This window comes from Rattus norvegicus, chromosome 10 (genome assembly GCF_021556685.1).
Source record: "Rattus norvegicus strain SHRSP/BbbUtx chromosome 10, alternate assembly SHRSP_T2T, whole genome shotgun sequence".
Taxonomy (NCBI): domain Eukaryota; kingdom Metazoa; phylum Chordata; class Mammalia; order Rodentia; family Muridae; genus Rattus; species Rattus norvegicus.
Window position 1 is genome coordinate 52958830 of NC_141543.1, and position 26127 is coordinate 52984956.

General features: G+C 40.5%; 1 protein-coding gene across 51 annotated transcripts in view; it reads right to left on the reverse strand.

Moving 5' to 3' along the window:
* Ncor1 (nuclear receptor co-repressor 1) overlaps positions 1 to 26127 on the reverse strand; it is a 142897-nt gene that overhangs the window by 12477 nt on the left and 104293 nt on the right. For 22 of the 51 annotated variants that reach the window (XM_087573890.1, XM_087573888.1, XM_087573889.1 and 19 more), the window contains 17 exons: positions 25503 to 25620; positions 25307 to 25408; positions 23873 to 23973; positions 21693 to 21861; positions 19795 to 19938; positions 15647 to 15730; positions 15039 to 15295; positions 14369 to 14723; positions 12106 to 12327; positions 10646 to 10855; positions 10083 to 10232; positions 9527 to 9694; positions 6502 to 6667; positions 5672 to 6165; positions 2806 to 2934; positions 1944 to 2107; positions 1421 to 1632 (listed from right to left, as the gene is read on the reverse strand). In XM_087573890.1, the coding sequence (XP_087430016.1) occupies positions 1421 to 1632; positions 1944 to 2107; positions 2806 to 2934; positions 5672 to 6165; positions 6502 to 6667; positions 9527 to 9694; positions 10083 to 10232; positions 10646 to 10855; positions 12106 to 12327; positions 14369 to 14723; positions 15039 to 15295; positions 15647 to 15730; positions 19795 to 19938; positions 21693 to 21861; positions 23873 to 23973; positions 25307 to 25408; positions 25503 to 25620 (3245 nt within the window). 51 annotated transcript variants of the gene reach the window in all.

Below are 26127 nucleotides of genomic sequence, written 5' to 3' on the forward strand. Positions count from 1 at the left end.
AACAGTAGCAAAAATTACAGTTATGAAATAGCAACAAAAATAAGCACACAGATCTCCTACCTCTTCTCCCCAATTATCAGCCATTTCCATACAGCTCAGGATGCACATTCTATTCTAAAACTGCAGGACTCCCTTAAGTATGGATCAGGGCCAAAGTAGGCCATTCACCTAGCTTCAGTTACATTCCCAGAACAATATGACAGTAAAATGGATTATGTAAATATTTTAAATGATAAATCAAATAATTTTACTAATGAAAGAAATTAACTATTATCTTTCAGATTCATGGATATAGGTTATAAGTAGAGAAGCCAACTGGAATCCCTCTTCATAAATGTCATCAATTGTTCCAATTCTGTAACACAGTTGTCTGTCTGTCTGTCTGTCTGTCTGTCTGTCTCTATCTTTGGTATGCGTGTCTCGGTGTTTTTCAGATTAATCTAAAAGAGACTCCTGAGATCTACGTGTCTCCTTCAGCCTCTGAAGGATTACAGCGCCTTCTGCTGTAATCCTTCACAGAGAGGAGAAAAGTGTACACTCAGTGTGGTAATGCACACCTTTAATCTCAGCACCCGGAAAGCAAAGGCAGGTGGGTCTCTTCTAGTCAGAGGCCAGCCTGGTCTACACAGCAAGTTCCAGAACAGTAAGGACTGTATACAAAGACCCTGTCTCAAAAGACAATCCTTACCCCACAAAAAGAGAGTAAGCATGCTTGTATTATGTCTTTAAGATCATTAAGCCTTTTAAATGTCTAGTCTATGTCTAGTATTTGCTTCAAAATAGTCCAGTGTGGCAGGGAGATGGGGTGTGGGAATGGGGTAGGGAAGTAAGAATAAAACCAAAAACAGCTGGCCACTCGCTGCATTAAGGATACACATGAGGTTTATCTCTTTTATTTTGTTTGATTCAGGATGTCTACATAGTCCTGACTGTCCTGGAACTCACAAGAAATCTGCCTGCCTCTGTTGTGAATAAAAGGCGTGAGTCACCACATCTGGTGGTTTCCTACTCTTTTTCTACTCAACTTTTTTGTGACACTGTCACTTATCATCTGCCTGTCTCTGTCCAGAGTGCCATCTGTACCTGGCTCTACTCATCTGCTGCAAATCTCTTTGTATCTAAGCACTGGCTTCTCCATCCTCTGTGTGCATTCAGAGTATGTGCTAGCTAGCACATCCTGCTTTACTGAGAGTCATTCTACTTTTGAATATATGTTGATCCACATATACAGTGCTAAGTACACAGGCAGTAGACATCCTGAAAATAACAGGGAGGAGAAAAATACCCCTACTTCCACTTTCCAGAGAATAAGGGCAAATTCTCTGATATTTAATATGAGAAATGCATCTCCTAACTTATAGACATATTTAAATGATCTTATTGATATACAATTTATGTTTGGTACAAAACAAAACTATACCTTCCCCGGGATTTATCCACAAGATTTTCTGGAGAGACTCTAGGACCTGGTCTGGGATGCAAGACAGTCTGAGACTGAGACTCTGGGCTGTAGCGACTTGACGGTTTAGTTCTTACAGGTGTGGACGACAAAGCAGATGGTGAAGTTTGGAATGTAGAAGTAGAAGGCTGCGAGGGAACTTGATTTCTAGCAAAATCTTGTGTGATAATTTGCTGTGAATGAGAAAAGGAGGCAGTCAGGAAGTTGTTAAATGTCTCCCAAGAGAGTGGGCTGTAAACTCAGCTGCTTCTTTTGCACTCTTTTGCATGTGTGAAGTTTCATTCTGAGCACAAAACAGCCTTAAACTCAGCAGTAATCCTGCCTCAGAGTCCTGACTGCTGGCATATGTGCCCCATGCCAGCCTAACCTGAATATCTTTGCTATGATTTTCTTGTTTAAAAAAAAAAAAAAAAACCCTGCTTTTGGCATATTTTAATAATGATAATAATGATGATAATAATAATAGAAGTAGGAAAAGGCTTACACAGATGTGGTCAGCAAGTGTGATCAGTCGATGGGTCCTGGGCACCTGTCCCATTCCCTCTGCCTGGGACGATGGGGGCAGTGGTGGCTGTTGCTGTGGAGACGGTGATCCCTGCTGGGACCGATAATGATGCAGTGGTCCTTCATACTGTTGAGGGGACTCATCTAATAGACAGTAGGTAGACATGTTACCCCAAGGATGCTGCTGCCCCACACTCAGCATCAAATACAGAGCGTGACTCAGAAAAATGTAAGATATATGCACCTATCACATCATTTATGTATTTATATCTTGGAGAAAAAAAATCCACTGATTTATTCTACTAGTTTTCATGCTTCTGAGTGTAGAAGTGAGCAAAATTTTCAGCCATTTCCCTATGTGTGTATATGCACATATGCTTGTTATAGAGTGAGTGTGCACACGTAAGCCAAGACTGATGTCGTCTCTTCCCTCTGTTGCGGTCTATCTTTTTATTCTTTGAGACAAGGTCTCTCGGCGAACCTGAAGCTCACGGATTCAGCAGGGCTGGCTGGCTCGTGAGTGGAAGGGATCTACTGTTCACACTCCCTGCACCTCTTGCTCCAGCTGGGGTAAAGGACTACTACTATCCTGGGTTTTTCACATGGATTCTGGGTATCCAATTCAGGTCCTCGTGCTTGGGCACCACTTACTTTTGATCTATTTTCAACAGCCTATGCACAAAAGGGTAATCATAGTTTAATAGTGTATTTTGTTAGTACAGCTCTAAATGCTTCTAGAGTAGATTACTCTGCAACAAGTTAGTCTTACCATGGCCTAGACAGGAAACTAGAAGCAAATGTTAATGCAAATATGAAACACACAAGTGGCAAGACAGACATACTTTCTGCTTGATTTGCCTTAACCATCTCTGGCTGATAGGCCTGTGGTTTTTCCTGGGGTGGTGCAGGTGAGCTGGCAGGACTTATCACCTCAATAGCATCACTAGGTGCTTCATACCTGTGAGAAGACACTTTAAGAAAAGAACCTTATTTTAAAATAAATCCATGCAAAGTTTCAAAAGTCCAAGTTCTTCAAAGCTATTTGCATAGTTTAGTTTTTTTGATTCTGCTAAAGAAAAGTCCAGTAGCATTCCATGCTAACAATAAAATAAAACTTAATCAAACCCAACAGACTGTTAAAGGTGCCTCTGTGCAAGGTTGTAGGCTTTTAAAACAAGAAGAACCAGAATTAGGAGCCCCTGGGAACTTGAGAAGGAATCACAGACTAACACCATCAAAGGAGATTAGTAAATGAGTGAAGGCTAGATCTCAACAATTGATTCCAGTAATTCCATTACTGTGGGACAATCTGATCTTAGCAAAGCAGGCCATCAGCTGGGTTCATGCCAGACTGTTGTTGCTGTAAAACACTGTAGTGGAGAGCGTGGCATGTCCATCTTCCGGTCATCACATTTGTGCTGTTGACCAGTCAGGAGTGAACTAAAAACAAGTGATGCTGAGACAAGGTTTTTGTTCAGACATGTGCCACACTGTGGAAAGGGAGACAAGCATAAGACTGGACCAAATCTCCAGGGTCTATTTGGGTGGAAGACAGGCCGGCGGACTACTGGATTCTCTTACACAGATGCCAGCAATGATGAAGGCATCACCTGGGGAGAGGATACCCTGAGAGAGTATTTGGAGAATCCCAAAAAGGACATCCCTGGAACAAAAATGATCTTCGCTGGAATTAAGAAGGGAGAGAGCAGAACTAATAGCTTATCTTTAAAAAGCTACTAATTGCTAATTACACTGCCTTATTATAAAACAAATGAATGTCTCATAGCATTTAATGTTTTCTGTAATTTAACTCATAAAAACCAAAATTAAGACCATGAATGGCTAATAATGTTTTTGTTGGACAGTCCTGATTCCAGTGAAACTGATGTGTTGGCAAAAAAACAAAATGCTATGATTTTCTCAAATAACTGAAGTATTAATTACATTGTGAAAGTGAACAGGAATGGTGGGAAATATGTGAAGAAAATAACTAAAGAGAAGGAAGATATCAACCAATTCTCGAGATGCCTGCACTGATCCCTCTAAGATATAGACAGCTCTCAAGAAAATGGATGGTTTCTGTAGATGCACGTCATGGGCAGCTTTCTATAAACTTGCCATGCTTCAGAGCTGAGACTTGGGGAGAGTCAGGTAGAACTTACTTAAGGAACTTCTCCTATTAGAGGCCACGTACAGGCAGTACCAGACCCTGAGTCAGGGCTGTGACCTTGGCTGAACACAGGCATAGAAGATGAACTATATGGCCACTGCAAACTGCTCTTGCTATTTAAATGAGCATCTCTATGTACCTATCAGGAAAACAATCTAGAAGCTAAAATAAACGACTATAGTATGAGTAACTCTGACTTGAAAGGTTTGTATTCACTGCTTATGAATTAACATCTTAGATGACAAGAACTGCATGACAGTTAGATGACAACTGTCAGCATGCCCTCTACTTGCAAACTACATCACGTAGCTCCTGAAGATTGGGGTGCAAGGTAAAGGATGGGGGAGGCTCTGAAGAGTTACACTGAAAATGACTCTGAGTAGTTGTCACTGGGCTGTGTATCACACAGGATGTTGCTCAGTGATGGAAAAGAGAACTGCACTCAAGAACACAGGGATCTAAGAATTTCCGCTTTCTGTTTTCAGAGTGCTGAAAAAACTCCCAAAGCAAAGTTTGGTATCAGACACTGACTGCAGTCCATGACTCCCCTCCGAGATGCCCTGCATCACTCTCTTCCCCCAGACTAGCTGTTTTCTGCATGATGAAAACTATGTTGTACACATTCTTAATTTTAGGTTAAAGGAAGTGTTTCTTCTACAGTTCATTACCAAGTTTTCTACTTCTCTCAGAAAATTTTGACAGCTTGTAATTGCATAAGTGAATTCTCGGAGATAAGACCTGTCTGCTACTCCAGTGCTACTGCACTTCCTTACTGGAGATACCAAAGAAATGGCTGTGATGAAACGGCCCCCACTACATCTCAACTGCTTGTGCTCTTCTAAAATTTCATTAGAACAGAATTTAGGTCATATCTAGGAAAAAAATTTAAATGACATTTATTAGTTCATGCATTACTTCTGTGGAGTCCTGTATCGCTGCATACATGTGATGTCAGCCGGTGCCACAGTCAGTTCTCTGCTTTTACTGTGGGGTTCAGATCATCAGGTTTGGTGGTGAGTGCCTTTACCAGCTGACCTATCTCGTTACCCGTAAGAAATTTTTAAAATACTGCACTTTTGTGTAGTATTTTGATTCTAATTTGGATCAGAATCCAATTCTCAAGGAAGATACCAAGTGACTACCAGTCACTAATTATAAGCTTGCTTTTAAACCTTAGAAAAAGGACAGCAGAGGCCTTGGACGATGAGGGAACCTAGCAAACAGTTCAGATCAGCATCAGATAGAATACACTGTGGTAGCACAGACCTTGATGCTACTCCTGTTACTTTCAGAAGCTCTACTGCCCGTCTAGCCACTTTTAACTATAACCCTGTTTTTCCCTAGATAGTGTATTATACTTAGGACACCGAGATATGTCAGACATAAGAATGTTGGAAGATACATTTTGCACCCATAATTCTTCTCCCATATCACTGCCAAGCATTAGGACGGCTTCATACCAGGATGGGCTTTACCTAAAGAATAAAGTAATTCTTTACTCAGATACCACATTGTGAAACTCAGATTGAGATACATACAGCTACTAGAAGAGTCTGAACTTTGAGAGCCACGTTCCCTTGCATCCTTGTCCGAGGCAATTTGCCGGGTGATGATCACGTCTATGAAGTTAGCTGCAGTAATGGTAGTCTTCCCTCGGGTCCTTAGCTCTTCCTCATATCTGGATTTTGGAGGAGGCCCTTTATCTTTCCCAGCCTCAGAATACACTACGGAGGCATGAGGCTGGGGCTTGCCACTTGGAAGGGCTGAAGAGGTGCACACACACTGAACAGATCTCTTCTCCACCTCCAGGTTTTTCTGCTCTAGCTGCTGCTGCTCACTAACTGCTGCTGACCTGCTTCTCACATTGTCTTCTAACCTGGCAGCTTCATGCTTACTCTCTTTTGTTTTGGAAACATCCATCTGGGGTGCAGAAGCTGCAGCGTCCACAAGAGCAGCCAGGGCATCCGCAGCAGTGTTGTAACGGGAGGCTGGCAGGCCTTGACTTATGGAAGGGCCCCCAGAAGGCAGTGGCCTGTAAACAAAATAAAGGTACTTAAGGGAAGAGTATGGGGGAGCGGAATGCTTGTTAAGGCAATGAAAGAATAGACACATTTAAAAAGAGCCAGCAAATAGAGACTCTGGATCATTACAGTCAGTGGTTTAGACCAAGATGGCTCAGCAAGTAGAGGTACTTGCGGCCATGGCTCACAATCTGAGTTCTAATGTCAGGACTAGCCACATGGGAGAGAGAACACACTCCCACAGGTTGTCCCTACATACGCACAGTAATCCATAAATGTAAGATTGAAAATACATGCAAGACATGTACTTATTTCGGTCCAAATGTTTATGAGTACAAGGGACTGACATGATTCGTAGCTGAGCAGTTGGATCCAAAGGCGTGATCACACTGGTTCCATTGGTTCCCTGGAAAACACTGGGTCTCTGTTGCAACATGGTCTCCTGAGTTCTTACTGAAGGGGAAGGGGAGCGAACATATCCGTGGCTACCAGGGCGGCCTGGCTGTTCTGAACCTAAACAGGGGTAAAAGGAAAAGTCAGGCTGATAATCTAAAATAAGCAGCTATAGAAATTAAGGCAGCAAAATTTATAGAATTTATAATTCCTAGTATTAATTATTAAGCAGAAAATGAGAAGAAACTTAATACTATACTTCCTAGAAATAGACTCTTAAGTTTCTCAATAAAGATACAATAAAACCCAAATAAATAAAACAGAATTTCAGCCGTCATTTACTGTCATTTCCTTTTTTGTTAGGAGTTTCCGTCTTGATTCCAAAAGGAAAGAGAAGGAACCACAAGGAAGTGCTACAAATCTCAGGCAGTCACCTGCAGACTGTGCTGCAAATTCTAAATATTGCATGACCTCCCAATCAAAGTGGGTACAACATCCCATGAATCACAATAAAATGACATCTGAGACAGTCTCTCAACTGGCTTGAAATGTGGAGATTTCAGGGAAGCCCTTTCTAAGCCTCTCCAGCTCAGCTGTTACAAGCACACGGCAGCACAACTGGTGTCACTCTGGGAGTCACACTCAGGTGACCATGCCATGCTTACGTGGCAAGCACTTTACCAACTAAGCTGTCTCACCTCCCTGCCCACTCCTCTACTCCTGCGTCGGTTGAGTTTGTCTCAGTAGCTTCCCCCGTGAGATGGAATCTTTGCGCACCCCTGCCGTACACATCTTTGAGGCTTCAGAGTTTTCCTCATTTAACTTTAATACTCTCACAGCCGAACCAGGAGAGTCTTGAATTCCGCCTCCCGGACCAATTTCTTCCCTACTTTCCTCGTACTGTGTCTTCCCTCCAACTTTTCACCTCTTTCTTTGCCTGTGTAAAAGCTAGACATTTTAGCACAACCTTATTCCTACAGCCAGACTTTTTGACAGTTTCCTCCCTTCTGAATACCTTTGGCATATATCAGTTTTTCTACAGGACCGATTCCTAGAAGGAGAACTGCTATTCAGTTAGTCTTTACATTTTCTATGCACAAGCGACCCCGATTACACAGCATCTGTCATGCATCAGCTTCTATGAAGCTGCAACAGAGAGACAGAGATCAACTCAGTATCTGAGGAGGAAACAGTGTTTAATGTTTTTACCTGGTACTTTGTAGGTCAGCCGGATCAACACCTTTTTAAAACCTAGTTCCTACCAAATGTATAGAGCATCTGAATTTGACATTTTCATTTTTTACATAATCTACATGGACACAATATTATAGTATTACCACATAATTTATTAATTATAGGTATTTTTTTAAGAATCAGACTAGTAGTAATTTTTCTTATTTATAAATGATGGGTTACATTTAAATGTGTTTTGGCTTTGCAACTAGCAATAACTAGGCTAGATCAAATGTGATGATTAGCTATGGGTTCCTTCTATTTGCTGACAATACACTGTTTTTCAAAGGTTTGTCCCTCATGAAAACACAAACTTGACACCCTCTTGCCACTCTGTCTTCATTTCTGTAACTCCCTGTGCAGCCATCACCTCTGCTTCCTTTTGCCTGCCCCGACACTGCCCTTTGGATGGCATCGTGAGACTGAATGCCTCCTCTTCACACCTACCCTACCTCGTGGGGTTGGTACAGCCTCGTGACCAGGGTTCTAACTCCTACAGACCAGTCTGTGTTCTTCAGTGTCAGGTCAGTGATATCTGACAATATAGGACTACTAAATGGCCTAATTTTTTATTAAAATAATTGAGAAAGACAAATGTATAAAAAGGGATAAAAAGAGACAGCTCAAATATCTGTCAGATCAAATATGTCTAAAATAAAAATAATCTTTGCTGTCCCCATGACTGTGATCATATCACATATACATTAATTCCTACTCTTTCTTTATTATGAGACATGATCTTGCTATGAATGCCAGAATGATTGCAAATGTACAATCCTCCTGCCTCAGCTTCCTGAATGCTGGGTGTGGTAGACTGAATGAAAATGGCCCCCATAGGTTCATAGGGACTGACACTATTAGGATGTATGTTCTTGTTAGACTAGGTGTGGCCTTGTTGGAAGAAGTGTGTCACAGGTTTCAGAAATTCAGGATAGTCTCAATGTCATTCTCTGTGCCTGCTGCCTGCAGATCCAGATGTAGAACTCTTAGCTCCTTTTCCAGCACCATGTCTGCCTGCACACTACCATACTTTCTACCATGATTACAATGAATTAAACTTCTATAAGGCATTTAGATGTTTTCCTTTAGAAGAGTTGCCGTGGTCACAGCGTCTCATTACAATAAGGCCCTCCTAAGACACTGGGTTATAGGCATGTGCCCTCAGGTCTGGCTCAGCTTAGTCTGCAGCTTCTTCATACGTTTTAACCTACTGGGTTAATGTCACCATCCTTTGCTTCTGCTTCTGTGTTCTCAGCCATTTCTTTCTGGCCCTTCTCTGCACCTCAATCACCCTACTATTTGCACAGTCTCAGGAAACAACCCATACACAAGGCCAGTGTTCTACACATCCCACACCACTCCACTCTTTCAGACATGCCCTTCTGGTCACATGACTGACCTCCTAAATAGAATGAAAGTGCTTCACTTCAAGATGCCATGTCTCCTAACCATATTTTTCTAACCATATTCTTCTAATCATTCACTAATCATTGGGACTGTCCTTTTAGCTTTAAGAGTCTCCTACCCAGTATTTTCAGAAGCAACTGAAGACCCATGTTGCTCAGGCCCAATCAGAATGATTCTTAAGTCATGGAAAGTTCCTTCCAACTTCTACAGCACTTTTGATTGTATTACATATATTGTCTTTATCTTAGAATTCTTATTTGCCTACATAGAGTAATTAAGCATCCTAACCCACAGGAAATTAGCAAGACCTGTTCCCTAAGGGTCAAAGCCTCTACTGACCTGGTCGTAGGTAGAGGTCAGTGGGAGCAGCAGTGATCCTTTCACGCTCACGCTCGCGTTCGCGTTCACGTTCGCGCTCGCGCTCACGCTCTCTCTCTCGCTCCTTCTCCCTTTCCCGCTCTCGTTCTCTCTCAGCACTTGCAGCTGCTGCAAGGTGTGTCGGGTGTCCTGTAAAACACGAGTCTGCAACTTAAGATAAAACCGCCAGTCTAACATGTTACATGTGTAAATGAAAGTTCCAAAAAAAACAAACAAAAAAAAAAAAACAAAAAAACAAAACCTCCAAATATGGACATATGAAATTTATTTAACAAACTCTGGATAGCAAATGGGGCACTTGTGGAGAATCTAGTTATAGGAATATGTTAAATGAAAAGCAGAATGGGAGAAAGATATCCAGAATTCTTCTGCAGATTACATCAGTTTTGTCTGAGAAACAGACAGCGTTATCTTATGTGGATATGCTCTCCCTAGAAAAATCATTGACTTCTTTTCTGGAACATTACTTCCCTTTTCTTCTAGAACAAGCCAGATATGTTATCATGGAGCATCTTACCTGGAGACAAAGAAGCAGCATTGTATGGCCTCGGAGGGAAAGTAATCTGTGTACCAGGGATATAAGTGATTCTGTCCATGGGAGGGGTGCTTGTCCCCCCTGCATGAGGCACTAAGATTGTTGGAGGCATATTGGTCAGGTCAATGATTCCTATCCAAAGACAAATACAGTTTATTTATGTTAGGCATTACTATAAACTGACACCTAATTCCAGAAGTATACATGGGTTTCCCTTTTGTCTCTTTATGACACACTGATAATTTGCATTCAGTATAAAGAAAAAGGTTTTAAACATTATCATTGTTTCTTAAGACCCTTTCTAAACCTAAACAAGATATGAAAACACTGTGCTCTACAGAAGTAGCCTCAGGTATGGGCATCTTAAAGAAGTCATGGCCTTCAAGCACTTCCACGATTATATGGCTTCTTTTGATGTTCACTAGAAGATATCATCTCAATCGTTATTTTATTTGCTTTCAAGGGTAAAAGTCTACACAGGCAAGTATAAACTTCTTGTATGTCTTTCCCCCATTCATTTAACAAATGTGAAAAGTTTTACACACCTCTTGTAGCTGGATAAGGGAGACCCAGTGGCTGCTCTCGTGGGGACAGTCCCCTGGCAACATCAGGGCGCAAATTCACTTGCATCTGCTGTGAGGTAATGTAATCATTTAGGATTGTCTGTCTTGTATTCTCCATTGCATAAAGCTGGTACTGACTTGGGTATCCTGGGGTTGGTGAAAGCTGTCTCTGAAACAGGTAAGCAGCAGCTGCTGAGTGAAAGAAAGAAAAAAAAAATTGCACTGAGTGTGTGAGATTAATTTGCTAAACGTTATCCTTGGACAGAGTTGAACACAAGCCACTTTCGCCGAACTCCAAGGAGTACAGGGATTCGTTTGAAACCTTAACACATAAGTCTAACTCCTTCTTCCCCAAGACATAGTTTCTCTGAGCAACAGTTCTCTGTCCTGGAACTCCCTCTGCAGAGTTCCGCCTGCCTCTGCCTGCCTCTTCTCCCATGTGCTTGGATTAAAGGCATGCACTGACATATCCTGTAAATCCTACACATTTTAATGCCAGAGGTGTAATGGAAAGGTAAGGACATTGAACATTTCTAAAGTAATTTTGTTTCAGTAATTACCATGAAACTTTATTATGTTTTCACCTGACCTATATGAAAGTTGTGATTGAAAACTAAAATCCTTTTTCACAGCAGGGGGAATTCATGTGGAAACAATTTCTAACATAGAAATGTTATTTCTCTGGAGGTAAAAATGATTGGATACAACCATTCAGTAATGCGTGAGTTTGAAAGAAGGATGGGGGAAACCTTGTCTATAAAGGGCTAGATGCAATTACTTGAGGTTTCAAGAGCTATATACTATTTCTCACAGCTTCTCAATTCTGTTATACTGAGAAGAAGCTGTGGCCTAAACAAATAAATGCCTATGAGTCATGTTCTTAAAAAAGTTGTCTACAGGAAGAGGATTTTCATCAAATAGTTATTGTTTTATTAGCCCCTGAAAAAGCATAACTCAGGATGCAATGATGTCTTAAGGGACGTGTGTGTACCACGATCCCATCTTTCTAGATGGGTTTTGCCACTTAATTATTTTTAAACCATACCTTCATTAAAAACAAACAAACAAACAAACAAAAAAGCTAATGATCATGGGGAATTTCTTTATTTATAATAGAGATAATGGTTAGATTTAATCAATGGTTTACAAAAAGGTACTGACCTTCAATCAGAACACTATATTGTAATTGGCATACTTAATTCATCATATTAACCTACCTTTTCAATTAGACTTACCAATTGCAATAAAGAACAAAGCATTTCAGGCCCTTATTAATTTTAATTCTTTAAGCTTTGTTAATATTTTACTACTTTGGAGTGCTGGTAACATGGGGTGTTCTATTCGAAAGACTGCACTGACTTATACAGTTCACTGAACTATAATAGCCTCAACAGTCATAAAGTATTTCTTGGCTATCAATTGTCAATAAACACTGCACTTACCAGGATCCAAAGCCCTGTGAAAGGGCATGGCTGGATCCAAGTGCGTGGGAAGATGGCTCCGATAAACCTCTCCTGCAGTGGTACTCCTATGATGGGGGTCAAATGGACTGTGACTCACGACGGAGTCCACGGCAGGCACTGGAGACTTGGCTGGGACACTTTCTCTTTGGGTTGGGGTCAGAGCTGACTTCCTCTCGTGGCTGGTAGTCTTGCTGGAAGAACCTGGAACAGCAATAACAAAGCACCAATGCCACACAAACCCTTGAGGAAACGTCAGCATGTGCAACTCCCAACCCCAGCATTTAAATCCAATGTTGTAATATATCTGAGGGTGAGAACAAGTAGGAGCCTTGAAACATGGAGGCCACTGTGAGGTTTTGTAGCATAGCAGCCATCCTAACCACATCATGGTAAGATCATGAAAAGTGAGCTGGGAGTGGTAGCATATGACTAATCTCAGTGCTCAGGAGGGGGCAGAGATCTCTGTGAGTCTGAGGGCCATCTGGTCCAGGACAGCCAGAGCTACACAGAAATCCAAAATAAAAATAAAATCATGAAAGGTCATACAGTTCACTAATCTCTAAATCTCACTGCAAGTGACCATGCTTCCTACCTGGTACTAACACCAAAATCCCAAAACAAAAGAACATCTGTTTTGGCCCCACCTATAGTAAATCTCAAACTTTTCTTCTCTCCCTGTGTTCTCTAAACTCTTTGCTACCTGTCAACCATAACTTGCCCTAATTTTTGCCCTTCAGTCTGCCCTTCAGTGATTCTTTACCTCATAAGCATCCACTTGCCCCTACTCATTTTCGGTGATCCGACTGGCTCTTGTATTACCTATTACAACCACACACTTTGCAACAACCTCCTTGTAGAAATTTCTATGTCTATATATAGCATTAGCCATGTTACTTAATTTCTCTTAAAAAAATTATTTGCTTTAAAAAAAATTATGTGTGTGGCCATTTGCCCTGTAGTATGTCTGTGTGCTACATGTGTGCAGTGCCCTCAGAAATCAGAAGAGTGTCAGATCCCCAGGACTGGAGTTGAGGTGGCTGTTAGCTATCATGTGGATGCTAGGTACTAAAGCGAGGTCCTCTGGAACTTGCCAGTGTTCTTTTGTTTTTTTAATTTTTTTAGATTTATTTATTTTATTTATGTATGAGTACGCTGTAGCTGTCTTCAGACGCACCAGAGGAGGGTATTATAGATGGTTGTGAGCCACTATGTGGTTGCTGGAAAGTGAACTCAGGACCTCTGGAAGAGCAGTCAGTGCTCTTAACCACTGAGCCACCTCTCCAGCCCTTGCCAGTGTTCTTAACTGCAGAACCATCTCTTCGGCCCTACTTAATTTCTTTACTTTTGGTTTCCTGTATGGCTGGTTATTAAACTCCATGTACCTTACACATTTTGAAGGGAATAATTCACTGATACTAAATATATACGTGGTATAAAAGTATCATTAAATGCTTCTGTTTTGTTTACCCAGTCTCTAAATTGGTAGCCCTAAAACTTGATTCTGCATCTGCCCTGCCTCCCAAGTATGGGAATTACAGGTGTAGACTACCACTCCCAACGACCATAAAGCTATTAACTGAATTCTCCTGCTACAAACATGGCCATAAACAAATATTTCTACATCAAAAGAAAGTATTACTGGTCTATCCTGCCTGCTGCCAAGTCCTTTTCCTTCTGTGGGCAACTCTAGTAGGCTCTCCCTTCCTCTGCTTGCTATGCCACTCCTAGAACATTCTTCAACTCTTCACCATATAGCCTAAGGCTAACATAGTGGTTCTCAACCTTCCTAATGCTGTGACCCTTTAATACAGTTCTCCATGTTGTGGTGACTCCCAATCATTAAATCATTTTTATTGTTACTTCATAGCTATAATTTTGCTACCGTTATGAATTATAATGTAAACATCTGATATTCAGGGTAGCTGATTTGCATTCCACAGTGGAGTCAAGGCCCATAGTTGAAAACGCTCGTCTAACTGGTAAGATCTCAAAATATACACACCCAGCCCCACTTCTACCTCCCCAGTGTTGGTATTATAAGCAGACATCATCATGCTCAGCCCCCACCAACTAAGACATGTGGGTTCTGGAGACTGACTGAACTTCACTGACTGGGTTGCTTCCCTAACCCTACAGCCTGTGCGTCTTGAGATGATCTAGAGCTAATGATTTGGTGTTGTGTATTTGTTGGAGGTAAAAAATATTTTGCAAAAGTAGTCAGAACAGGTAACAAAAGTCATACCATCAGAAGTTCTGTTCATCATGGGGGAGCCTCTGGATATGGTGTTCTGGTAACTCACAGGAGTCCTGCGAGCACTGCTGTCATCATAGATTCCCGGGCTCAACTGTGCTTTGGGAGCTTCATGAAGTGTAGACCTGAGAACGGAGGGGCCAGAGCTCACCACTGACGTGTGCCGGGGTCGCACTGGTTCGCCTGCTTTCACGTCCTCATATTTTCCCCGTTCTACTACTTTTATGTTTTCTGGTACAATTTCCAGCATTCCTCGGGGTAGTTTGCTAGGCCCTGTGATTAAGGACTTCACATTGTGTTTGATAGCTGATTGACCTGAGTTGTTGTCAAATTTTATTGGTGTGCCCTAAGGGGAATGAAACAAACATTACAGGTAGCAAAGTTATCTAGATACTGTTCCTTCTAAGATGTATGTCTGCCTCATGGCAATTACACTTGCTATGCTGACATCAATCTGAGCCCATGAACCCTGAAATACACACATTCCCAAATTATTCACTTCAAACAGTGTATACAACAAGAAAAACTGATGTGTATGTAAAAAATTTTCTACCAAGAAGTCTGAATTACCCAGAACTACTAAGTCATATTTTTAAAACGGTTTCATAAATGTCATTCTGAAGTGGAATTGCTGACAGAAAGAGAGTCATGATCTGTTTACCTGGGAAATGGAACCCTCAATTATTGGCCTCGTGCTCTGGACCACTTCTGGAGTTTTCCGGCTTTCCTGAGTTAGAATATCTTGTCTTGGAATTTCATGAATGGAACGCCCCATTTCTTTGATGGTGGTGATGCCATCGTATGGTTTTCCTTTGGTAATGGCACCTTCAAATGCTCGACTAGGAGGGCTTTCCCTTTTTATCTGTTTGGGGTATTTAAGGCCATCTTCAAAGCTTTCGGCTGTTGCTCTAGGTGTGCCTTCAGGAAGACATCAGGAAAGACAACTGTTAAAATGATGCTAATGGTTGCAAGCCCTGCCACTGAATTTCTACAGCAGATCCTCAGATAGGCATTCGTGAGTCGCCATGGCATGGGGTTACTCAGAATTCATAGTTTCAGAATGGCTTTTGTAAAGATAGCTTGATGTTGAAAGATTAAGCAAGTAAAACCTTCAAATAGATGATGTAGCTAAGAGAAAAGTTAAGGCTTAAGATTTAATACTTCGAAGGGTAAAATACCTTAAAAAGTAGGTTTAATATTCCATAAAATTAATATTAAACTACCTTACCAGTGAATCAATTTATAACAAAAAGACAAAACACAATGTACCCTGCATTATGGAACCAGACAGCACAGTCCTTTCTTTGAGGTCAGAATGAGGACTCCCCCTGGGTAATGCTCGGCATATCAGACCTTTCAAAACAGTAAGAAATCCAGTTATTAAACAATGTAATTAAATTAACAATTGTTAATTTAAATACTGAATGTTGTCTACAGAGAAAAGATTTTGATAAAAAGCACTATGAAGGAAGGGGTGTAATTTTGAAATTGCACACGATTCAGACACAATCCAAAGGACTGGTGAGATGGCTTGATGTATAAGGGTACTTGCTGCCAATTCAGATAACCTGGGCTCAATCCCCAGGCCCTGTATGGTGGAAGGAGAAAGCTAATTCCTGCAAGTTAGCTTCTCACCTCAACATTTGCACAGCACGTACACGCACATATACACTAACTCATATTCATATTCTCTCTCTCTCTCTCCCTCTCTCTCTCTCGCTGAATAAACGTTTAAAAAAAAAGGAATTAGAGATACCTAATATACAGCTATACTTTAAAATATTTTAAAGGTTTATTTACCTGTAAGGGTTTTTATGTATCTGTGCCCCATGTGCATACTGGAGTTACAGAAGAAGATGGTGAGCCTGTATGTGTATGCTGGGAACTGAGCCCGGTTTCTCTACAAGAGCAGCCAGTGTTCTCAGCTGCTGAGCCATTCTCGTGTCCTTTAACTACTTCTCAGAACATTTTCCCAAATATAAAATAACCAGAAAAAGTATAAAATTTTATTTTAAAACACAAAGAAATTTTAGCTGGACTTGTTAATACATTCTTGGGAATAAGAGTCAGCTGGAGAGACGGCTCAGAGCACTGGCTACTCTTCCAGAGGTCCTGAGTTCAAATCCCAGCAAACACACAATGGCTTACAACCATCTGTAATGAGATCTGATGCCCTCTTCTAGTGTGCATGAAGACAGCTACAGTGTACTTACATAATAAATAAATCTTTAAAAAAAAAAAAGACCAGAATTCAAGAAGTCTGAAGTTAGCAAAGGCCAGACCACATTATACCTATGCCCCAAAATATAAAATATATATCTCTCTTAAAAAAATTAGAATATTTAGGCTGAGCTTGGTGGCACACACCTTTAATCTCATCACTGGGGAAACAGACACAAGAGAATCTCTGTGAGTTTGAGACAAGCTTAATCTAGATATCTAGTTTCAAGACAGCTGGGATTACAGAGAGAGATCCTGCCTCAACAACAATAGGAGAACATTTAAATTTACATAGTGAGAACTAATAAAAGTTAAGTCATCAAGATAAAAACAAACCTTGGTGGGCAAAGGTGGGCTGGCTAATGTCTGAGCGTAAGGCCAGTGTGGGTCTCACATGGAGTTCAAGACCTACCAGGACCAGAGAGTGAGACCCTCTATTTTTTTTTTCTTTTATCCTACCGCCTTTCTTTCCCTTTACCAATTTAGAAAGTGAAGCCCTACCAAGCACCTACCTCTACCCCTTAAAGTAATTAACAGTAAACCAGAACAACGTATAGACATAGAGAAGCCTTGCAAATCAGAGGAAAAATCATAACTAGATGTGGATTTGAACAGTATAAACAAAACTTTAAAATAAATCTTGTATCATTGTTAATTCAACTTATCATTACATTTTAGGTTTTAAATACAGCATAAATAACAATTATTAAGATTTAATTATAGAATAATTTTCCCCGTAAGGTCCTCTGTGTGCTAGAATCTATTTCCTTCACTCCTACATCAATAAATATACATAAAAAATTGGAAGGTTCAAGTGATAGAAAACATGTACTTTTTTTGAGCCCTGGTTACTTCGTTTAATATTTTGAAGTTCCATACATCTTCCTAAAAATTGCCTAATTTCAATTTTCCTTATGGCCAAATAAAATTCCACTGTGATATGGACCACATTCATCTACTGATAGACATCTAGGCTGATTCCATTTCTTTCCTATTTATTGTGGGAAGAGAGCAGCAATAGACACGGGTGAGGAAATATCTCTGAAATAGTCCCTTTGGGTGAATGCCCTAACAGGAGGGGCACTGGCTCAAAAACAGACATACAGATTGATGAAACAGAATGTAAGACCAAGACATAACTCAGTACAGCTCTAGTCACCTGATTTCTGACAAAGGTGACAAAAATAGTCACTGGAGAAGGACAGCCTCTTAAATGGTAACGAAAGCTGGAGAGGCATATGAACAAACCTCTAACCTGGCACAAACATCAACACTCCAAATGGATCAAAGACCTGAACCTCTGAAAATGCTAGAGGGAAAAGGAGAGAAAATATTTCAAGATGCAGGCACAGGTAAGGACTTTCTGAATAAGACTTGGGTTACTAAAGAAAGAAAGTCAGAACTGACAAATAGGCTCTCAGAAAATCTAAACCACAAAAGACACTGCTGACCATTACAAGTGAAACAGTTGGCCAGAATGGGAGAAAACCTTTGCTGAGTATAAATTCAAGATTCTCACGTAGACTACAAAGAACTAAAAACTCTAAACTACTCAGTCAAAAAATAGGCTGAGAGCTTACAGAGAGGAAATATGAACAGACAATAAGTATTTTGAGTATACAACACACAGCTGCCAAGGAAACGCAAACTAAAGCCATTTTGACGCTCTGTGTCATCCCTGCCAGAGTGAATTTCCAATAAATTCTGGAAAGAAATGCTGGGAAAAATGTATGAAAAAGACCCCTTAGTCATTGATGGTAGGGCTATGAACTAGTGTAGACAGCAACCACTATTAAAAGTTTCTCAGTCAGAAATAGATAAAACGGGGCTGGGGATTTAGCTCAGTGGTAGAGCGCTTACCTAGGAAGCGCAAGGCTCCGGGGGAAAAAAAAAAAAGAAATAGATGAAACATTCATGACTCCTGGGAATCTAAACTCTGAATGTATCTTAGTTAATAAATCACTGCTCAAATATGAAATATACCTGGGGAAAAGGAAAAAAATATGGACATAGTAAAGAGAAAAAAATGAATATAATACCTAAGTAAGGAGTTTTAAAATAGTATCTTAAAGAGTAGCCGGGAGCACAGTGCCTGCTGCAGAATCATGACAGCCCCAGCATGTGCATGGACTGCATCTGTGAACCCAATGCTGGGGGACTCCAAGGCTAGCCAGCCTGGCCCAAGGGCCTAACTTTCTCACTGGGTGACAGTGAAAAGCAAACCATAATGACCTGTGGTTTTGGTAAAAATATGGACAAAGGAACAAACACACATTTCACATTAACAATAAATACTAATTAAAGCTTAGCAGTAATTGCATACATTTAGCCTAAAGAAAGTACAGGGGATTTTTAAAGGATGTTTAATTTTTACTTTATGTGTACGTGAGTCTTTTGCCTGCATTTATGTATCTGCACCACATGTGAAGAAGTCCCTATGGAAGCCAGGAAAAGTCTCAGATCTCTAGAACTGGAGTTACAGTCCACTGCAGTCCTGTGTGGGTGCTGGGAATCAAAGCTGGGTCTGCAGCAGAGCAGCCAGTACTCTTAACCAATGAGCCACCTCCCCAGATTATGCCCTGTTTTGTTTTTGGAATAGAGAAAATATAACTCTGAGGAAAATCACACAGGCCTTACTTAGTCTTAAATATTTTAACTAGATTAAATTATCAAAGGCAGGCTACACTTAAAAGTAAACCAAACCACAGTGACCCATGAATTCACAACATAATCAGCATCAAGTCCAACATGACCTGTAACCTCCTTACACTGATGAACGTCAGCCTCAACCTCCAGGTGAAGGGACAAGCACAGAGAAATACGCTAGGGAAGGTTCACCTGAGGGGGGAAAATGTATGTTCCTGCTCTATTTGTCATACACCATTTTTACCTCATGTATTGAAAAGAAATTCTGAAATGAGTTGTATCCCCCACAGGGTTTAAATTCCTAGATTCGCTGACTCAGGAGGCAACTCTACAATGGCTGAGGCACCTACACTGTCACTCTGCTGCAACCATTACATACGGCTTTCACTTCTTTCTACTCTGAAGTGCCACATAACTCATACAGTGATTTGATGTAAATTGAAATTATATTGATAAATTTCAGGTAGAAAGGCTAGTGATTAACCCCAATATAACAAAACTATTACACATAGTTAAATGCATCTGCGTAACACTGGAGGTGTTAATTTTACCCTCTAAAGGTGCTGCTGACACAGGAGACTCCCTCATCGACATGCCTTGCTTTACATTTCCTTCCACTGACTCATAGCTTCTTTTTAAACTCATTTCATGAGCTGTTCTTGGACTCCGAGTCCCTTCTCGGGCATTCTTAATATCTGTAGAATATAGAAACAAGAATTATTCAGAGCCCAAGGCCTATTTATAATGTGCAGTAAACTAAGTCACCTTAGTATTAGTCTTATAAAAACAACTTGATCCCAGCACTCAGGAGGCAGAGACAAATGGATCATTATGAGTTTGAAGCTAGCCTGGTCTACATAGTAACTTCCAGATCAGATAGGGCTGTATAGTACGACTGTGTCCCAAACGAAACAAAACAAAAACTTGTTCTAACATATATTTGTGTAGACAACATCCATGAAAAAACTTTTGTTTACTGCAGTATTAACTGAATGGCTCCTATATGCTAGGCAAAGGCTAGGCTTCCAGATAAGGTTAACAAATTAAGTCCCTTCTCATGAAACTTACTCAACAGTGGTGGGTACAATATGCTCAGGCTGTAAATATGGGATAACAATAAAGAGTACGCAGTGTTCTTCTACAGGATCTGACTTTAGTTCCCAGCATCTGCAACATGTGGCTCACAACTACTCCAGCTCCAAAGAACGTGGTGGCCTTTTCTGGCTTCCGCATGAACCCACATGAATTATGCAAAAGCACATGGCACGTGCATGTATGGGCATATATATATGAGAGGAAATTTATAGTATGCTGCAAGAATGATGAGACCAAAACTTGACCTACCCAGGGACATCTAGCAAAGGCAAGCTGAGAACGGAAGGATGAGTAAGAGATGCTTGTGTCCAATACAAAAGCAGGAAATAATGGCACAGGCAGAAAGAATAGGCTCAGATATCTCAAGAATGACAGAGCATGCTACCTTAAAGGAACATCCATCAGCTCAGTACAAAGCCAATGTGAAGAATGGAGTTTGGCAGAAAAGTTTAGGGCTAAGAGGAAAACCTGTAGGGTAAGCAAAAGGAGATTGTGGGGTGAGCTGATGCCATGAGGCAGTCCTGTAGTTATCCTTTAAGGCCACAGAAAGTGAAGCAGGAAGCATGATAGTTACTCCAGGTGAGTTAGCATACCCAAAGTCCTCCAGACAAAAAGTAATGCCTGGAGGCAGAATAAGGGATTGATCGCAAAGACTTTAGGAACAATCTAAATGATTTTGTAATATGTTGGATATGGAAAAAAGGGGAAAAGAAAGATATCCAGATTTCTAGCTTCTTTCCCTCTTCCCAGTGTTAGGCGTGGTAAAATAAGAAACAAGACATTGTAGATTATACACATCAGGTGCCATGTTCATCTCTTTGTACTAGAAGACAAAGATAAAATATTGCTAATGACTATTTCAAGGTTGTAGTCAAAAAACCTCAAACTCAGTCCTGTGCCTGATGACTACAGCAGACAGTAGCTATTCTTAGAAAACATACTCAAAAAGGAAAAGACAGATGGCTAGATTTGATAGATGGAAGAACAAACACAGATATATTTTTATTAAGGAGAGTTTAGTCCAACAACTAAGTTATCCAATTATCTGTTCATTAGTTCTTAACCTTAAAAATAATGATTCCTATTAAAATAAAAGCTATTCCATTTAAGTTAAACGCAGTGACTGGTCACTGACAATGTCTGCTGTTAATTACAGTACCCTTCCCTGTGCTCTGCACACTTACAGCTCTTAACTGACTGTCTTAATTGATTTTTCACAACATATCTCCTTTCATAAGGAGAAAACAGGTCTACAAAAATAAGCTGACTTACCTATAGTAAGGAAGTAAGACACTCAGAGCCTATATTTTCCGTCCACATCCTGAGATGGCGGCAGTGAATAAACAATACTTACTGTCATATGATAAGATATGTCCACTTTTGCCTTCATAGATGACATGGCCTTTGGATGCAGCTTCCTCTCTGACCTTCTCAGGACTGCTTTCCTCAATTGGCATCCTGGAAACAGGTCCCTTCACCAAAGCCTCTGTTGGTATGCCAGCCTGGGGCAGAGCTGGGGTCCCCTGTCATCAAAACAAACACAAGCACCCAAGGGTCACAAGTCACACGGACATGTAGAAAAGAGAACCTGAGAGTCAGGTCTTCAAATAAAGCAAAGTACACAAGAGGAAACAAGATATTTTACTTCTATAAACAAAGAAATCCCATACCTTGATCCTTCAACTCTACCATCCCAGAGAACTTAAGATGATTATAGCATAAAATGTAAAATAGCTTTGACCCCCATCCCTTAGCAAACCCCCATTGAAGAGTTTAGTTTTCAGAAAAGAAATATGTTTTAAGTCTACATGAAAATGTAATAATTTTTATAACATATAATAAAAGTAATACTAGATTAAGCTTTAACTGTGATGTACTGTAACTTTCACATTGCAATGAGAGTAAAACAGATGTTGATTATCAAGCTGTCTGCATGGTTGGTGCGCAGGCTTTGATCATCAATGAAGAGAGAGGAAAAGCTCAGATGCCTTATTTAGGATATTCGTCAGGACACATCATCTGAAATCTCACCGTCATTAGTCCTCCACTAGACTCACAGTGGGTCTTTATGCCCTCCTTCTTAGGGAAACAGTTTATGCTTACATAGAATGCTGTACACGTGGGTAGATTCGGCTGTGAAGGAAATGAAAGCCAGACCTAACTCAGTCCCCTGAGAAGGGTCTCTCCTACTCTAAGGAACCCCCAGAACTTGAGGCAACGCTCAGAAGCAGACGTTTAAAGGGGATGAGTGACAGGAACAATGTGTCTGGCACACCCAGTCATTATGAGAGGTCAGTAGGAAACATGAGGAAATCCTCAGCATGTACCCTTTGCCAAATGAGCAAATTTTAAAATAGATACAACTGAGCACCATTTGACCCAGTTAAAACCATTTTCCTGTGGGTTGGGGATTTAGCTCAGTGGTAGAGCGCTTGCCTAGCAAGCGCAAGGCCCTGGGTTCGGTCCCCAGCTCCGAAAAAAAAAAAAAAAAAACAAAACCATTTTCCTAACAAAACATTGGATGCTGGAGCAGTAAGAAAGATGTGAAGAAAAAAAGACCATATCAGCCCACTTACTTTTTCTGTATGCATTTAAGTCTTAACTTAGTTTGAAATAGCATACTTTTACCAACTATCCAAGGAGAGACATGGCGTTCCTCTGCAATGTTTGCTCTAAATGAACATAATCCATTGCAGCTACATAACTCAGGGTTGTCATAGCAGGGGATTCCTGAGCAGAATCAACCAAAGGCTCAGGAAAACACAGGCTGCTGGAATTCGTCTTGGAGAATTTGAATGCAGTAAATCTAGCACAAGGCTTAAGCATTTATGGTTAGGAACTTCTCAAGTGGCACTGATGCTATTGGTCTTGAGGCCCACACCACTAGTGCTGATACCTTAGGTTACAAGGATAGGAGAGAACAGCAAGCTAGTAACAATATACAAAAGTTTTTATCAGTGTTTATAAAAGGCAGAATATATGGACTTTATCACTCTTTTTATTTATGTAAAATTTTTAAAAAGCTGTTTTACATTTCAAGTTAAAATTAATATCTAGCTAGAAAAAGAAGTATTTTCCATTAATCAACCCTAGGATTCTATTTAGCTTCAGATACATTTGATCTCTGGTGTACTCACTGAGTTTGAACACAGCAGCTTACACACTGAGATCACAAATATACCTTTTCACAAGGAGCGATAACAAGCAGTTCATGGTTTTCTTCTCCCTTTCTAATTCATCTAAAGACATGATAAAAGCTTTTCCAGGAAGACCTCAAGGTTTCTTTTGCCAATTTTCAGGTGAGTAGTGACACCGTGAAAAACTACAGTAGAGATAACATGGCTTGGAGTTGAAATGCAGCAGGAAAGGAAATAGTCTGCAGATCTGAGGTTTATTATGATGGAGAGCTGGGTCCATAACAGAACAGGGAACAACAGACTGAGGAGCAGCACTGCTCTACCGACTTACGCCCGAGAAGTCTAGCCTTTTCCTAGATACCCTTCGGCATGTGGAGACCATGGTCAATGCACTGACCTGGGTAATAGAGCCCCGCAAGGATGAAATGCTCTCCACTGAGATCTTGCTGGCTGGAGTTCCCCGAGTTATACTTCCTTCTTGGACAGCCCCTGCAGTGCCTGAATAAAAAACAAAAACATCGCTAAATCTTTGCCTTTTCCTGACAGTCACCACTCCACAATACCAGTTCTCACAGAGCAGAATGGGGGCAGGGACAACAAAAATTATTAGAATAATTTTATTAGAATAAAATGTATGTCTCAAATAATAGAATGATTTTTAAAAAGGATTGTTCAAACTGATTAATGAAGGATTACATCCATAGATGTGTGCTGCTCACAATCCTAGTCAGAAAAGCTTCTTTGTGCGATGGGCAGAAGTGAATAAGAGACACTGTCCAAATTACTAAGGATAACTGTGAGTGTGAAGCCCTAAACGGCACACCTGTATCATCCTACCCTCCCAAAGGTTCAAAGTACATTCGGACGGCAGAGCAGAATGAACGTAAAAGGCAGAGTACAGGGAGGAGTTTTGTGAAATGCTTCTGCATGTATGAACTCTTAACAACTATGGTTACCTGCATAAGACCTGAGAAAGGTCAAGCCAGTCAAAATTCTAACATGGATGATGCTCACAAGGACCACCTACCCCTAGCAGAGGAACTATTGGTAGCTTATAGTTGATTAGGAAAAGATAGCAATTTTTCGTTAGGGGAGTAGAACTATGTGAAGGCTGCCTATGATCCGGTGGATGGCACCACACACATGCATATATAGGCAACAATAATTGTACTGTAGGCTATGTTTTAAAAAAAAAAAAAAAAGAATAGTAGCCGAGAACATGAGATTGGGAGGGAGCATGTTGAGGAGGGAAGAGCTGGTGTTGGGGAAATTATCAAAATACACCATACAAATATATGAAATAATAGAATAAATATATTATTAAAAAGACTGCTGACATACATAACTTCAGAGTTTGTTGGGGTTTTTTGGTTTTTGTTTTGGTGGTACTATATGCCCATCAAATTTAAAGTTTAAAGTTACTTTTACATGGAAGCAAAAACTTAAAAATCAGTAACTTGAAGAAATTAATCATTAAAATATATCAATGGGGCTGGGGATTTAGCTCAGTGGTAGAGCGCTTACCTAGGAAGCGCAAGGCCCTGGGTTCGGTCCCCAGCTCCGAAAAAAAGAACCAAAAAAAAAAAAAAAAAAAAAAAAGAACCAAAAAAAAAATGTATATATATAATCAATGACTGCGCTGTTTATAGTCATGTATACATATAATCCACTTAGGAGGCTAAAGTAGGGGGACTGAGAATCCAAGTCCAAACTTGGCTACACAGTATATCCAAGGCCAGTAAAATTATCAATGTTGCCACAACTTAGGATGTACCCACAACAAAACTTTAATGAGTTACTTTAGTAAGTTTACTATGGGCAAAAGTTTTACCTCTGACCACACCTTCATGCTGCGCTCTCACCAATAAACCCTCAGGCTGTGAGTTTTGGCTTCGTGGAGAAAATTCTTCCTGCTTGATGTAGGTCAAAGGAGCTATGGACAAAAGAACGACAAACGTGAAAAGACTAACCACTGAAGGCTGACCATGATGCTACAAATAGATGTGATAGAACTGTGGCTCACTGACCTGACTTGGTAGATTCCTGCTGCCGTGGCAATCCAAGAGAGATAGACCCCACTGAGGGCTTAGCTGCTTCCGGAGTATAAGCCTGACTATGAGAAGTCAAGTAAGTGCCAGGAGTTCCCTAAAGACGAAATAAAGTCAGTCTTTAGATTTCTATCTATAAAAATTGGTAGCTTTGTTACTCAAATTTTAAAAAGTAATTGAACAAAAAGGAAAATTTCAGCATAGATTATTAAGTTAGAAAAACTAAAGGAATTAGATATGCATTCTAACAATATCATATATTACATATAGATATTTATTAGCCAAGTCTGGCATGGCCTTGTTAGGGTCAGAATGACATGGTTCCTGCACTTGGGACAGGGCCAGGAGGTATGGGCCTCCAAGAGAGGTGGTGATGGCTGCTGTGGTGTAAGGCTTGTTTGTATAATAGTACGTATATTTTACATTTCTCCTTCAAGAAATATCCTCCCTGTTAATGTTAATGACTCCGTGTTAATCAGAGACAGCGAGGAGTACGGGAGATGAAGATGTGGCTAATGTCTCAGCAAGATGGTAAATGCTGGGACCTTCAGGACGACCCTTAAGATTATAGAAAAGAACTCTAAAAATGTGTTCAGAAATATGT